Here is a 16,905-nt window from a genome sequence, read left to right on the forward strand (position 1 = left end):
GGGACCCTGATGTAAGGCGAATGATCTCTGGGGACTCTGATGTAAGAGGGGCTCTCTGTGGACCCTGATGTAAGGGGAAGTCTATATGGGGACCCTGATGTAAGGGGAAGGCTATATGGGGACCCTGATGTAAGGGGAAGGCTATATGGGGACCCTAATGTAAGAGGGGCTCTCTGGGGACCCTGATGTAAGGGGAAGGCTATATGGGGACCCTGATGTAAGGGGAAGGCTATATGGGGACCCTGATGTAAGGGGAAGGCTATATGGGGACCCTGATGTAAGGGGAAGGCTATATGGGGACCCTGATGTAAGGCGAATGATCTCTGGGGACTCTGATGTAAGAGGGGCTCTCTGTGGACCCTGATGTAAGGGGAAGTCTATATGGGGACCCTGATGTAAGGGGAAGGCTATATGGGGACCCTGATGTAAGGGGAAGGCTATATGGGGACCCTGATGTAAGGGGAAGGCTATATGGGGACCCTAATGTAAGAGGGGCTCTCTGGGGACCCTGATGTAAGGGGAAGGCTATATGGGGACCCTGATGTAAGGGGAAGGCTATATGGGGACCCTGATGTAAGGGGAGGCTCTCTGGGGACCCCGATGTAAGTGGGGGGCTCTCTGGGGACCCAGATGTAAGGGGGGCTCTCTAGGGGCTTTTTTGCCCAATTGCGTACAGTTTATATACTGTTTTTTGCGTGTTTGCAAAATTAAAGTGGGCCGGTCTGGATGAAGTCCAGGGCCAAATTTTTGTCCCAGTCCAGCCCTGATGATGGCTGAAAGAACGATACCGGGGGGGGAGGGGGTTCTGGCTGATGGCTTCATCCCTCACCCCAGCAAACCACTTCAGAGCCGCAACCTATATATACGTATTGCGGTCTTGAAGAGGATGCGCTGTAATAATAACAATCTCCGGATTTTATGTTGAGTGTTTCCTGTGGTTTTTTCTTATTTTTTGACTCCAGAAAATGGCCGCCGTTCTAGGTTGGGATGATGTTGAAGGTTGTGGGATGGTTGGGTGTCCACCAACTTGGCCATGCTGAGGGGGTCATGAAAGGGTTTTATTTTTATGGTGATGACCCCCCCCCCCGATCCCAATCACATATCATTTTCTTTCTACCAATAGATGCGTCCGTTCTGGGTGAAAACCTGGAGAAGGAATTGACATGGAGGGAAGACGAGGATCCTCCAGAGGTTCTCCATTACGAGGACTCCACTTCCAGCGAAGAAGGGATCTTCACAGACACGGAAAATGATACTTCCCGAGACTGCGCGCGGTATTCGTGTCGGACCATCATGGAGGATTCGGGTGAAGAAGGACGCCTCCCACCGGAAGACATCCCACCCCTGACTGTTCACAAGCAGACCTCATCTGGTCAGGCCAAGTCAGAGCTCCTCCCTGATCAAGAACCGGGCCCCCCATGTATGGACACTGTGACACCTACAGATCACACACGGCTCACGTCTAGTCACGTTAAGGCGGAACCCAGCTTGTACAAAGACTTGGACATAGACAGCCTGGCATCTGCCGACAGGAGACCTTATACACCCCCCCATATAAAGGAGGAACCCCTCTCAGATGAAGAGGAACCCATCCCAGAGTCAGACCTTTTGGACCCCATGGACTGTTCCCAGCGTTCCTCCATAAAGGACGAGTCCATGTCTTGGGATGAAGGCGATTTCCTGAATAGCGGTCTTTACACCCACCATGGACAATACATATCTGCTCATATCAAGATGGAAGCGGCCTCCGGCAGCAACGACCCGCGGAAGCGGTGGCCCTGCTTCGAATGCGGGAAGACACTGTCCACCAGATCCAATCTTTTCGTCCACCAGCGATCGCACGTCCGGAAGAAGCCGTTCGTGTGCGTGGAGTGCGGCAAAGGCTTCTCCAGCCGCGGCTACCTGGTCATACACCGGCGGAATCACACGGGGGAGCGGCCCTTCTCCTGCTCCGAGTGCGGCGAGAGTTACACGGCCAAGTCCCAGCTGCTGCGCCACCAGACCAAGCTGCACAGCGACAGGCGCTTCGTGTGCGCCGACTGCGGCCGCTGCTTCATCGTCCGGTCCGCGCTGAACGAACACCGGAAGATCCACTCGGGGGAAAAACCCTTCAGCTGCGCCGAGTGCGGCCGCTGCTTCAACAGGAAGTCCAACCTGATCTCCCACTACAAGGTGCACACCGGCGAGAAACCGCATGGCTGTCCCGACTGCAGCAAGAGCTTCACCACCAAATCAGTGCTGAGAGCCCACCAGAGGATCCACATGGGGCTGAAATTCAGATCCTGACCCTGGAGGACTGGCCTAAATGTGGCCCCAAGGGACAGACTCTTCTGACTGGGAACCAAGGGGACTGTCCTAAATGTGACCCCAAGGGACAGACTCTTCTGACTGGGAACCAAGGGGACTGTCCTAAATGTGACCCCAAGGGACAGACTCTTCTGACTGGGAACCAAGGGGACTGTCCTAAATGTGACCCCAAGGGACAGACTCTTCTGACTGGGAACCAAGGGGACTGTCCTAAATGTGGCCCCAAGGGACAGACTCTTCTGACGGGGAACCATGGGGACGGTCCTAAATGTGACCCCAAGGGACAGACTCTTCTGACTGGGAACCAAGGGGACTGTCCTAAATGTGGCCCCAAGGGACAGACTCTTCTGACGGGGAACCATGGGGACGGTCCTAAATGTGGCCCCAAGGGACAGAATCTTCTGACTGGGAACCAAGGGGACTGTCCTAAATGTGGCCCCAAGGGACAGACTCTTCTGACTGGGAACCAAGGGGACTGTCCTAAATGTGACCCCAAGGGACAGACTCTTCTGACTGGGAACCAAGGGGACTGTCCTAAATGTGGCCCCAAGGGACAGACTCTTCTGACTGGGAACCAAGGGGACTGTCCTAAATGTGGCCCCAAGGGACAGAATCTTCTGACTGGGAACCATGGGGACTGTCCTAAATGTGACCCCAAGGGACAGAATCTTCTGACTGGGAACCAAGGGGACTGTCCTAAATGTGGCCCCAAGGGACAGACTCTTCTGACGGGGAACCATGGGGACTGTCCTAAATGTGGCCCCAAGGGACAGAATCTTCTGATGGGGAACCATGGGGACTGTCATAAATGTGACCCCAAGGGACAGACTCTTCTGACTGGGAACCATGGGGACTGTCCTAAATGTGGCCCCAAAGGACAGACTCTTCTGATGGGGAACCATGGGGGCTGTCATAAATGTGGCCCCAAGGGACAGACTCTTCTGACTGGGAACCATGGGGGCTGTCCTGCAGGAAATGTCGCCCCAAGGCACAGAATCTTCTGACTGGGAACCATGGGGACTGTCCTAAATGTGGCCCCAAGGGACAGAATCTTCTGATGGGGAACCATGGGGACTGTCCTAAATGTGGCCCCAAGGGACAGAATCTTCTGATGGGGAACCATGGGGACTGTCATAAATGTGGCCCCAAGGGACAGACTCTTCTGACTGGGAACCATGGGGGCTGTCCTGCAGGAAATGTCGCCCCAAGGCACAGAATCTTCTGACTGGGAACCATGGGGACTGTCCTAAATGTGGCCCCAAGGGACAGAATCTTCTGACTGGGAACCATGGGGACTGTCCTAAATGTGGCCCCAAGGGACAGACTCTTCTGACTGGGAACCATGGGGACTGTCCTAAATGTGACCCCAAGGGACTGCCGGTTCTCTGGCCCCCTAGGGACAGACTCTTCTGACTGAGACCCAAGAGGACTTTCCTAAATGTGGCCCCAAGGGACAGACTCTTCTTACTGGGAACCATGGGGACTGTAGTACAGTAAATGTGGCCCCAAGGGACAGACTCTTCTGACTGGGAACTATGGGGACTGTCCTACAGTAAATGTGGCCCCAAGGGACAGACTCTTCTGACTGGGAACCATGGGGGCTGTCCTGCAGGAAATGTCGCCCCAAGGCACAGAATCTTCTGACTGGGAACCATGGGGACTGTCCTAAATGTGGCCCCAAGGGACAGAATCTTCTGACTGGGAACCATGGGGACTGTCCTAAATGTGGCCCCAAGGGACAGACTCTTCTTACTGGGAACTATGGGGACCGTTCTACAGTAAATGTGGCCCCAAGGGACAGACTCTTCTGACTGGGAACCATGGGGGCTGTCCTGCAGGAAATGTCGCCCCAAGGCACAGAATCTTCTGACTGGGAACCATGGGGACTGTCCTAAATGTGGCCCCAAGGGACAGAATCTTCTGACTGGGAACCATGGGGACTGTCCTAAATGTGGCCCCAAGGGACAGACTCTTCTGACTGGGAACCATGGGGACTGTCCTAAATGTGACCCCAAGGGACAGAATCTTCTGACTGGGAACCAAGGGGACTGTCCTAAATGTGGCCCCAAGGGACAGACTCTTCTGACGGGGAACCATGGGGACTGTCCTAAATGTGGCCCCAAGGGACAGACTCTTCTGACTGGGAACCATGGGGACTGTCCTAAATGTGGCCCCAAGGGACAGACTCTTCTGACTGGGAACCATGGGGACTGTCCTAAATGTGGCCCCAAGGGACAGAATCTTCTGACTGGGAACCATGGGGACTGTCCTAAATGTGGCCCCAAGGGACAGACTCTTCTGACTGGGAACCATGGGGACTGTCCTAAATGTGACCCCAAGGGACAGAATCTTCTGACTGGGAACCAAGGGGACTGTCCTAAATGTGGCCCCAAGGGACAGACTCTTCTGACGGGGAACCATGGGGACTGTCCTAAATGTGGCCCCAAGGGACAGACTCTTCTGACTGGGAACCATGGGGACTGTCCTAAATGTGGCCAAGGGACAGACTCTTCTGACTGGGAACCAATGGGACTGTCCTAAATGTGACCCCAAGGGACAGAATCTTCTGACTGGGAACCAAGGGGACTGTCCTACAGTAAATGTGGCCCCAAGGGACAGACTCTTCTGACTGGGAACCATGGGGGCTGTCCTGCAGGAAATGTCGCCCCAAGGCACAGAATCTTCTGGCTGGGAACCATGGGGACTGTCCTAAATGTGGCCCCAAGGGACAGAATCTTCTGACTGGGAACCATGGGGACTGTCCTAAATGTGGCCCCAAGGGACAGAATCTTCTGACTGGGAACCATGGGGACTGTCCTAAATGTGGCCCCAAGGGACAGACTCTTCTGACTGGGAACCATGGGGCTGTCCTAAATGTGGCCCCAAGGGACAGACTCTTCTGACTGGGAACCAAGGGAACTGTCCTAAATGTGGCCCCAAGGGACAGACTCTTCTGACGGGGAACCATGGGGACTGTCCTAAATGTGGCCCCAAGGGACAGACTCTTCTGACTGGGAACCATGGGGACTGTCCTAAATGTGGCCCCAAGGGACAGACTCTTCTGACTGGGAACCAAGGGGACTGTCCTAAATGTGGCCCCAAGGGACAGACTCTTCTGACTGGGAACCAATGGGACTGTCCTAAATGTGACCCCAAGGGACAGACTCTTCTGACTGGGAACCATGGGGACTGTCCTAAATGTGGCCCCAAGGGACAGACTCTTCTGACTGGGAACCATGGGGACTGTCCTAAATGTGGCCCCAAGGGACAGACTCTTCTGACTGGGAACCATGGGGACTGTCCTAAATGTGACCCCAAGGGACTGCCGGTTCTCTGGCCCCCTAGGGACAGACTCTTCTGACTGGGAACCAAGGGGACTGTCCTAAATGTGGCCCCAAGGGACAGACTCTTCTGACTGGGAACCATGGGGACTGTCCTAAATGTGACCCCAAGGGACTGCCGGTTCTCTGGCCCCCTAGGGACAGACTCTTCTGACTGAGACCCAAGAGGACTGTCCTAAATGTGGCCCCAAGGGACAGACTCTTCTTACTGGGAACCATGGGGACTGTCCTAAATGTGGCCCCAAGGGACAGACTCTTCTTACTGGGAACCATGGGGACTGTAGTACAGTAAATGTGGCCCCAAGGGACAGACTCTTCTGACTGGGAACTATGGAGACTGTCCTACAGTAAATGTGGCCCCAAGGGACAGACTCTTCTGACTGGGAACCATGGGGGCTGTCCTGCAGGAAATGTCGCCCCAAGGCACAGAATCTTCTGGCTGGGAACCATGGGGACTGTCCTAAATGTGCCCCAAGGGACAGAATCTTCTGACTGGGAACCATGGGGACTGTCCTAAATGTGGCCCCAAGGGACAGAATCTTCTGACTGGGAACCATGGGGACTGTCCTGCAGGAAATGTGGCCCCCCCAGGGACAGACTTTTCTAACTAGGAACCATGGGGACTGTCCTAAGGTAAATATGGCCACAAGGGACAGACTCTTCTGACTGGGAACCATGGGGACTGTCCTACAGTAAATGTGGCCCCAAGGGACGGACTCTTCTGACTGGGAACCATTGGGACTGTCCTGCAGTAAATGTGGCCCCAAGGGACAGAATCTTCTGACTGGGAACCATGGGGACTGTCCTAAATGTGGCCCCAAGGGACAGAATCTTCTGACTGGGAACCATGGGGACTGTCCTGCAGGAAATGTGGCCTCCCCAGGGACAGACTTTTCTAACTAGGAACCATGGGGGCTGTCCTAAGGTAAATATGGCCACAAGGGACAGACTCTTCTGACTGGGAACCATGGGGACTGTCCTAAATGTGACCCCAAGGGACTGCCGGTTCTGTGGCCCCCTAGGGACAGGCTTTACTGACTGTGACCCAGGAGGACTGTCCTAAACATTGTCCCATGGGACTGCCTGTTCTGGCTCTGGCCTCCAGGGACAGACTCTTCTGACTGAGACCCAAGAGGACTGTCCTTAATGTGGCCCCAAGGGAATGCCTGTTTTAGCTGCAGGACTGAGGGACAGATTCTTCTGACTGGGAACCATGAGGACTGTTCTAACTGTGGCCCCAAGGGACAGGCTGTACTGAATAGGAACCATGGGGACTGTCCTAAATGTGGCCCCAAGGGACAGAATCTTCTGACTGGGAACCAAGGGGATTGTCCTAAATGTGGCCCCAAGGGACAGACTCTTCTGACTGGGAACCATGGGGACTGTCCTAAATGTGACCCCAAGGGACTGCCGGTTCTCTGGCCCCCTAGGGACAGACTCTTCTGACTGAGACCCAAGAGGACTGTCCTAAATGTGGCCCCAAGGGACAGACTCTTCTTACTGGGAACCATGGGGACTGTCCTAAATGTGGCCCCAAAGGACAGACTCTTCTGACTGGGAACCATGGGAACTGTCCTACAGTAAATGTGGCCCCCAAGAGACAGACTCTTCTGACTGGGAACCATGGGAACTGTCCTACAGTAAATGTGGCCCCAAGGGACAGACTCTTCTGACTGGGAACCATGGGGACTGTCCTGCAGGAAATGTGGCCCCAAGGGACAGACTGTTCTGGCTGGGAACCATGGGGACTGGCCTAAATGTGGCCCCAAGGGACAGACTCTTCTTACTGGGAACCATGGGGACTGTAGTACAGTAAATGTGGCCCCAAGGGACAGACTCTTCTGACTGGGAACCATGGGGACTGTCCTACAGTAAATGTGGCCCCAAGGGACAGACTCTTCTGGCTGGGAACCATGGGGACTGGCCTAAATGTGGCCCCAAGGCACAGACTCTTCTGACTGGGAACCATGGGGACTGTCCTAAATGTGACCCCAAGGGACTTCCGGTTCTGTGGCCCCCTAGGGACAGGCTTTACTGACTGTGACCCAGGAGGACTGTCCTAAACATTGCCCCATGGGACTGCCTGTTCTGGCTGTGGCCTCCAGGGACAGACTCTTCTGACTGAGACCCAAGAGGACTGTCCTTAATGTGGCCCCAAGGAATTGCCTGTTTTAGCTGCAGGACTGAGGGACAGATTCTTCTGACTGGGAACCATGGGGACTGTTCTAACTGTGGCCCCAAGGGACAGGCTGTACTGAATGGGAACCTGGAGGACTGTCCTGAATGTGGCTCCAAGGTACTTCCTGTTCTGGCTGTGGCCCCAAGGGACAGACTTTTCTGACTGGGAACCATGGGGACTGTCCTAAATCTAGCCCCAAGGGTCTGCCTGTTCTGGCTGCGACACCAAAGGATTGACTTTTATTGGAACCCAGGGGGAATTTCCTAAATGTGAACGCAAGGGGCTGTTATTCCAGCTGTTGCCCCATTGGTACATACACCGTTGACTGTTACCCTAGAGGACTGTCCTAAATATGACCCCAAAGGAGTGTTGTTCCAGCAGTGGCCCCCTAGCGACAGGCTATACTGACTGGGACCCCGGGGGGGGGGGGGGGGCTGATTGTTCTACCTTTGACCCGAGGACTTTCTATGCTGTGGGTGATATTTATACCTTTTAATTTAATTGAGTTTTAGATAATAAAGCTGATAAAACAATCATTTCTGAGTGTTGGATGTCTCCTGGGAAGCTTCTCCAAGTATCCTGGTTCTTCCTAGGAGGGGCCTGACAACATGTATACCCAGTGATCGGCTCTTCCTAGGAGGAGTCTGACAACACGTATACCCAGTGATCAGCTCTTCCTAGGAGGGGCCTGACAACACGTATACCCAGTGATCGGGTCTTCCTAGGAGGAGTCTGACAACACGTATACCCAGTGATCGGCTCTTCCTAGGAGGGGCCTGACAACATGTATACCCAGTGATCGGCTCTTCCTAGGAGGAGTCTGACAACACGTATACCCAGTGATCAGCTCTTCCTAGGAGGAGTCTGACAACACGTATACCCAGTGATCGGCTCTTCCTAGGAGGGGCCTGACAACACGTATACCCAGTGATCAGCTCTTCCTAGGAGGAGCCTGACAACACGTATACCCAGTGATCGGCTCTTCCTAGGAGGAGCCTGACAACACGTATACCCAGTGATCGGCTCTTCCTAGGAGGAGTCTGACAACACGTATACCCAGTGATCGGATCTTCCTAGGAGGAGTCTGACAACACGTATACCCAGTGATCGGCTCTTCCTAGGAGGGGCCTGACAACACGTATACCCAGTGATCAGCTCTTCCTAGGAGGAGCCTGACAACACGTATACCCAGTGATCGGCTCTTCCTAGGAGGAGCCTGACAACACGTATACCCAGTGATCGGCTCTTCCTAGGAGGAGTCTGACAACACGTATACCCAGTGATCAGCTCTTCCTAGGAGGAGCCTGACAACACGTATACCCAGTGATCGGCTCTTCCTAGGAGGGGCCTGACAACACATATTCCCAGTGATCGCCTCTTCCTAGGAGGAGTCTGACAACACGTATACCCAGTGATCAGCTCTTCCTAGGAGGGGCCTGACAACACGTATACCCAGTGATCGGCTCTTCCTAGGAGGGGCCTGACAACACGTATACCCAGTGATCGGCTCTTCCTAGGAGGGGCCTGACAACACGTATACCCAGTGATCGGCTCTTCCTAGGAGAGGCCTGACAACACGTATACCCAGTGATCGGCTCTTCCTAGGAGGGGCCTGACAACACGTATACCCAGTAATCGGCTCTTCCTAGGAAGAGCCTAACAACACGTATGCCCAGTGATCGGCTCTTCCTAGGAGGAGCCTGACAACACGTATACCCAGTGATCGGCTCTTCCTAGGAGGAGTCTGACAACACGTATGCCCAGTGATCGGCTCTTCCTAGGAGGAGTCTGACAACACGTATACCCAGTGATTGGCTCTTCCTAGGAGGAGTCTGACAACACGTATACCCAGTGATCGGCTCTTCCTAGGAGGAGTCTGACAACACGTATACCCAGTGATCGGCTCTTCCTAGGAGGGGCCTGACAACACGTATACCCAGTGATCGGCTCTTCTTAGGAGGAGCCTGACAACACGTATACCCAGTGATCGGCTCTTCCTAGGAGGGGCCTGACAACACGTATACCCAGTGATCGACTCTTCCTAGGAGGAGCCTGACAACACGTATACCCAGTGATCGGCTCTTCCTAGGAGGGGCCTGACAACACGTATACCCAGTGATCGGCTCTTCCTAGGAGGAGCCTGACAACACGTATACCCAGTGATCGGCTCTTCCTAGGAGGAGCCTGACAACACGTATGCCCAGTGATCGGCTCTTCCTAGGAGGAGTCTGACAACACGTATACCCAGTGATCGGCTCTTCCTAGGAGGAGCCTGACAACACGTATGCCCAGTGATCGGCTCTTCCTAGGAGGAGTCTGACAACACGTATGCCCAGTAATCGGCTCTTCCTAGGAGGAGTCTGACAACACGTATACCCAGTGATCGGCTCTTCCTAGGAGGAGTCTGACAACACGTATGCCCAGTGATCGGCTCTTCCTAGGAGGAGTCTGACAACACGTATACCCAGTGATTGGCTCTTCCTAGGAGGAGTCTGACAACACGTATACCCAGTGATCGGCTCTTCCTAGGAGGAGTCTGACAACACGTATACCCAGTGATCGGCTCTTCCTAGGAGGGGCCTGACAACACGTATACCCAGTGATCGGCTCTTCTTAGGAGGAGCCTGACAACACGTATACCCAGTGATCGGCTCTTCCTAGGAGGGGCCTGACAACACGTATACCCAGTGATCGACTCTTCCTAGGAGGAGCCTGACAACACGTATACCCAGTGATCGGCTCTTCCTAGGAGGGGCCTGACAACACGTATACCCAGTGATCGGCTCTTCCTAGGAGGAGCCTGACAACACGTATACCCAGTGATCGGCTCTTCCTAGGAGGAGCCTGACAACACGTATGCCCAGTGATCGGCTCTTCCTAGGAGGAGTCTGACAACACGTATACCCAGTGATCGGCTCTTCCTAGGAGGAGCCTGACAACACGTATGCCCAGTGATCGGCTCTTCCTAGGAGGAGTCTGACAACACGTATGCCCAGTAATCGGCTCTTCCTAGGAGGAGTCTGACAACACGTATACCCAGTGATCGGCTCTTCCTAGGAGGAGTCTGACAACACGTATACCCAGTGATCGGCTCTTCCTAGGAGGAGTCTGACAACACGTATACCCAGTGATCGGCTCTTTCTAGGAGGAGTCTGACAACACGTATACCCAGTGATCGGCTCTTCCTAGGAGGAGTCTGACAACACGTATACCCAGTGATCGGCTCTTCCTAGGAGGAGTCTGACAACACGTATACCCAGTGATCGGCTCTTCTTAGGAGGGGCCTGACAACACGTATACCCAGTGATCGGCTCTTCCTAGGAGGAGCCTGACAACACTTATACCCAGTGATCGGCTCTTCCTAGGAGGAGTCTGACAACACGTATACCCAGTGATCGGCTCTTCCTAGGAGGAGCCTGACAACACGTATACCCAGTGATCGGCTCTTCCTAGGAGGGGTCTGACAACACGTATACCCAGTGATCGGCTCTTCCTAGGAGGAGTCTGACAACACGTATACCCAGTGATCGGTTCTTCCTAGGAGGGGCCTGACATTACGTATACCCAGGGATCGGCTCTTCCTAGGAGGAGCCTGACAACATGTATACCCAGTGATCGGCTCTTCCTAGGAGGAACCTGACAACATGTATACCCAGTGATCAGCTCTTCCTAGGAGGGGTCTGACAACACGTATACCCAGTGATCAGCTCTTCCTAGGAGGGGTCTGACAACATGTATACCCAGTGATCGGCTCTTCCTAGGAGGAGTCTGACAACACGTATATACCTAGTGATTGGCTCTTCCTAGGAGGGGCCTGACAACACGTATACCCAGTGATCGGCTCTTCCTAGGAGGAACCTGACAACACGTATACCCAGTGATCGGCTCTTCCTAGGAGGAGTCTACAACATATCACTTGGTATACGTGTTGTCAAGCTCCTCCTAGGAAGAGCCGATCACTGGGTATACGTGTTGTCAGGCTCCTCCTCCTTCAATGACTACCTTCCCTCCAAACATTACCTCCCTTCCAAACACTACCTCCCCTACAATATCTACTTCCCTCTAAACATGACTGTCTCCCCTCCAAACGATACCTCTCCTACAAACATTACCTCCCTTCAAAGACTAACTCCCCTTCGAGACTATTTCCCTTCCAAATACTACTTCCCCTCCAAAGAATACCTCCATTACAATGACTACCCTAAAGACTACTTTTGCCCCCCAAAGTCTACCTCCCCTCCAAACACTCTCTTCCTCTGACTACCTCCCCTTCAATGACCACCACCCCTCAAAAAATTACCTTCCTTCAAAGACTACTTCCCCTTTATGACTACCTGCCCTCCAAACACTACCACCCTTCCAAAGACTATCACTCTTTCAAAGATTCCCTCCCCTTTAATAACTACCCCCCCTCCAAACACTACCACCCTTGCAAAGACTACCTCTCTTTCAATGACTACCTCACCTCCAAAGACTACCTCCGTTCCAAAGGCTACCCCAAAGACTACCTTTCCCCCCGAAGACTACCTCCCATCTGGCTTGCTGGCATTACCCATATGGTGGTAACCTCTCTATACCGGGGCTCTGTGAAGTCTGTGAAGTCCGATGTTGGGGTGATGATAGATCTGCTTGGTCTATTGGATCTAAATCCCTAGGGGTATTAGCTGTGCTTTCAGCACTAGGCTTCCATATTTTTGTTGTATTTTTTCTGGGATTCTGACAGACCAGCTTTTGACTCACCATCATTCTGCACACAATTGTTTGCTGGGGTGATGATAGAAGGAATTAGACTCCTTTACTTACGGCCCCCTGTCCTGTATGCAGTCTCTGTTATTTTTATGTCTTTATGACGCCTCAGTATAATATGTTGGTGTTTTATGAAGGATGAAATGAACCCCTTTAGCTCCCCCCTTGTGCACTCCCTATGGAACAATCTGTATATTTCTGTGATAGGCTGCTTTATTCTGCAATAACTTTCCCTAGGATACAATGTATATTTCAGTATTTTTATTAGGACAAACAAAGTGTCAGGGCTGGCTTAGCCCTTCCTCCTCTGGGCTGGCCGCTCATCTGTCGGCTAATTGCCAGCTCTCTTCTCTCTCCACAGTTACCAGCTGTTCCCGATGATGCTCGTCTGACCTGCCTATTTAAAGCCTTCCAGCTCACTCTTTCCTTTGCCTTCGTGTTGGTCACATCACAAGGAACCATCTCCTGCTGTTTGTTTCAAAGACTGGCTTGCTGACATCCCTCCTGGCTTCTATCCTGCTTGCAGTTGCTCTCCTTGGATCCCTGACTTCTGGACTGGCTGATTACCCGATCTGGTTTATGAACTTTGGACTGGCTGACTACCCGATCTGGCTACTGGACTCTGGTTTATGCTTGACTACGCTTTTTCTATTTACCTTTTTATTTTTATTAATAAACAAGTGTGATTTAATTGTACTTCTGTCTCAGTCTGATTTCATGGTCTCTGACAGTAGGCGAAGGCCATGAATTCAGAAGATACAGTCAATCCACTTGTTGGTAATATTTTTTCCAGATTGGATGAACTGGATCACCGCATGGATCAGTTTGCCTTGGCATTACAAATGCTCCTGAATTGCACGGCTCACCTGGAATCCCCCACGGTGGTTGCTCCGGTACAACCTGAGTCGCAGGCCATCCCTGCTGCTGCGCCAGTCTCTGTGCAGCACCCGCCTCAAGTATTACCTCTATAAGAGGTATGTCTGGTTCTGCTCCGCTTCCCCAGCGATTTGGGGGTGATCCAGTTCAATGCAGAGCGTTTCTCAATCGGGTTGAGATATACTTCGAGGTGCTGCCCCAGGCATTTCCCATGGACAGAAGCAAAGTAGGTTTCATGATATCTTTGCTTTCTGAGAGAGCCTTGGCCTGGGCTAACCCTCTATGGGAGATGCAAAAACCTGTTGTCTTGAGTTACCCTCAGTTTGTGGCCTCCTTTAAAAGGGCATTTGACGTTCCCGCACGCTCCGCTTCTGCTGCCAAGTGCCTCATGTCCATCAAACAGAGTACGAGAACTGTTGCCGACTACGCCATTGAATTCCATACTCTGGCAGCAGAGGTTGCTTGGAACAATGAGGCCCTCCTGGCTGCTTTTTCTCATGGTCTCTCGGATTCCATCAAGGATGAGATAGCAGCCCGAGATATACCCACTGAGCTGGAGAGCTTGATCTCGTTTGCCATCCTCATTGACTCCAGGCTCAGAGAAAGACTTTCTCTTAAGGAGCGCTTGCGGAAGCCTCCTGTACGTTTGCCTCCGAGCTTTGTAGTCCCACCCATGCCTCCCTCACCTCCCATTCCTCCCCCACCTCCCGTGCCTCCCTCACCTCCCGTGCCTCCCTCACTCACCTCCCATGCCTCCCTCACCTCCCGTGCCTCCCTCACCTCCCATGCCTCCTGGTACCGAGTTGGTCAGTGAAGATGAACCCATGCACCTGGGCTTCACGCGTCTCTCTGCGGATGAGAGAGCCTTTAGGAGGAGGGAGAGATTGTGCCTGTCAGGAACCATGAAACAGACAGAGACAGAAGTACAATAAAATCACACTTGTTTATTAATAAAAATAAAAAGGTAAACAGGAAAAAGCGTAGTCAAGCAAGCCAGAGTCCAGTAGCCAGATCGGGTAGTCAGCCAGTCCAAAGTTCATAAACCAGATCGGGTAATCAGCCAGTCCAGACGTCAGGGATCCAAGGAGAGCAACTGCAAGCAGGATGGAAGCCAGGAGGGATGTAGCAAGCCAGTCTTGAAACAACAGCAGGAGATGGTTCCTAGTGATGTGACCAAACATGAAGGCAATGGAGAAATGAGCTGGAAGACTTTAAATAGACAGGCCAGACGAGCATCATCGGAAACAGCTGGTAACTGTGGAGAGAGAAGAGAGCTGGCAATTAGCCGACAGCTGAGCGGCCAGCCCACAGGAGGAAGGGCTAAGCCAGCCCTGACAGTGCCTTTATTGTGGCCAGGCAGGTCACTTTTTGAAGTCTTGTCCTACCCGTCCAGGGAACGCCCGAACCTTGAGGTCCTGTCATGGACAGCCCTTAGGTGGCGTTGTTTCGTCCCCAGTTATCCAGAAGGATAAGCCCCTGGTTTTGGTCACCCTTTCTTGGTCTGAGTCGTCCATCGAGATACAGGCTCTAATCGACTCTGGGGCTGCAGGCCTGTTCATTGATGCTGCATTTGTTTCGCAGCAATTGATTCCGCTGCAGCTGTGTGACACTCCACTTGTCATTGAGGCTCTTGATGGGAGACCTTTACAGCCTGCCCATGTGACTCATGAGACGGTTCCGTTGTCCATGGCCGTAGGGGCTCTTCACCATGAGATAATCCAATTCCAAGTTATTTCCTCACCCAGATTTCCGCTGGTTATTGGTTATCCTTGGTTACAGAGGCACAACCCCTCTTTTGATTGGCTCCGTGCTGAGGTTCTCTCCTGGTCACCACAATGCAGTGATACATGCTTCCTGAAGGTATCCAAGGTCCTGTGCACCTCTTCACTCCCCTCCCTGCCGGAGGAGTACCGTGATTTTAGCAATGTCTTTGATAAAGGTCAAGCCGATAGTTTGCCTCCACATCGGCCTTATGATTGCACAATTGACCTTCAACCTGGTGCCATACCTCCTCGTGGCCGGGTTTACCCTTTGTCGGTCTTGGAGGATAAGGCCATGGAGGAGTATGTTGCTGACGCACTTTCTCGAGGTTTCATCCGCAAATCCTCGTCTCCTGCTGGTGCTGGTTTCTTCTTTGTGAAAAAGAAGAGCGGTGAACTGAGACCTTGTATATATTATAGGGGTCTCAATCGTGTCACGATTAAGAATGCCTATCCAATTCCATTGATTACAAAATTATTTGACCGCCTCAAGGGAGCAACGGTTTTCACAAAGCTTGACCTGAGAGGGGCATACAATCTCATGTGCATTAAGGAGGGCGATGAGTGGAAAACTTTTTTTAATACCAGAACAGCCCATTATGAATGCCTGGTAATGTCTTTTGGCCTTTGTAACACCCCGGCAGTTTTCCAGGAATTTATTAACGATGTCCTCCGAGATTTGTTGCAGTTATGTGTGGTGGTTTATCTCGCTGATATCCTCATATTTTCCAAGTCCCTGGAGAGCCACCACACAGATGTCTGTCGTGTACTTCAGAAACTAAGAGAGAACAATCTCTATTGTAAACTGGAGAAGTGCGAGTTCCATCGTGAACAGGTTACATTCCTGGGCATTCATTTCCACTGCTGGTTTTTCGATGGACCCAGAGAAACTTCTGGCAGTCCTACAGTGGCTGACCCGTGGGTTTACATCCTCTGCAGCATTTTCTTGGCTTTGCCAACTACTATCGGAAGTTTATCCGTAAATTCTCATCTCTGGTCAAGCCCCTGACTGATATGACAAGAAAGGACGGTAACCCACAGAGTTGGTCTCTGGAGTCCATTAAAGAGGAAGTAAACCCTTACAAACAACTTTGACCTACAGGTAAGCCTAGATTAAGGCTTACCTGTAGGTCCAAGCAATATCTCCTAAACCTATATGGTTTAGGAGATATTTGCCCGAAAACGGGCACCGCTGTCTACGGCGCATGCGCCGTAGACAGCGGCGCGCAGGCGCACTAAACGCGGCAGTTCCAAGAATGGAGCTGCCGCATTTGTCGTCTCCCGTGCGCATGCGCGGGAGTGACGTCATCGCGGCTTCGCCGAATGACAGCGGCGGAGCTGCGAGACGCCACTCCCGTGTGCATGCACGGAAGTGACGTCATCGCGGCTTCGCCGCTGTCATTCGGCGGAGCTGCGAGACGCCACAAGCAAGATGGATGTGGCGGACTACAGGGGACAGCGGCGACTTCGCTGGCTCCTGTGTCAGGTAAGTGACACATAATGGGCTACTATGCGATGCATAGTAGTCCATTATGCTTTACCTTTGCAGGGAAAAAAAGAGGAAGTAAACTCATCAGGGTTTACTTCCTCTTTAAGGCCTGTGAGACTCTCAAGGCTGCCTTTGTTTCTGCTCCTGTGTTGGCACATCCTGATCCTACGTTGCCTTTTATCCTAGAAGTTGATGCTTCTGAGACTG

General features: G+C 52.6%; 1 protein-coding gene and 1 long non-coding RNA gene across 3 annotated transcripts in view; both read left to right on the forward strand.

Moving 5' to 3' along the window:
* Nucleotides 1-8,360, forward strand: part of LOC143959478 (gastrula zinc finger protein XlCGF48.2-like) — a 49,280-nt gene extending 40,920 nt beyond the window's left edge. The window contains exons 5-6 of one of the 2 annotated variants that reach the window (XR_013270238.1): nt 1,124-5,615; nt 5,997-8,360. Coding sequence is in view for 1 of the 2 variants with exons in the window: in XM_077468143.1 (XP_077324269.1) it covers nt 1,124-2,286 (1,163 nt within the window). In the remaining variant the exon portion in view is untranslated. Of the gene's footprint in view, nt 1-1,123 lie in introns of both variants that reach the window. The other variant, XM_077468143.1, reaches the window with a different exon arrangement.
* Nucleotides 1-16,905, forward strand: part of LOC143959494 (uncharacterized) — a 236,931-nt gene that overhangs the window by 112,827 nt on the left and 107,199 nt on the right. The gene's annotated exons all lie outside the window — the stretch shown is intronic.

Source organism: Lithobates pipiens, unplaced genomic scaffold, assembly GCF_037356315.1.
Source record: "Lithobates pipiens isolate NorthernLeopardFrog02 unplaced genomic scaffold, aLitPip1_a1.2 Scaffold_77, whole genome shotgun sequence".
NCBI classification, from domain to species: Eukaryota; Metazoa; Chordata; class Amphibia; order Anura; family Ranidae; genus Lithobates; species Lithobates pipiens.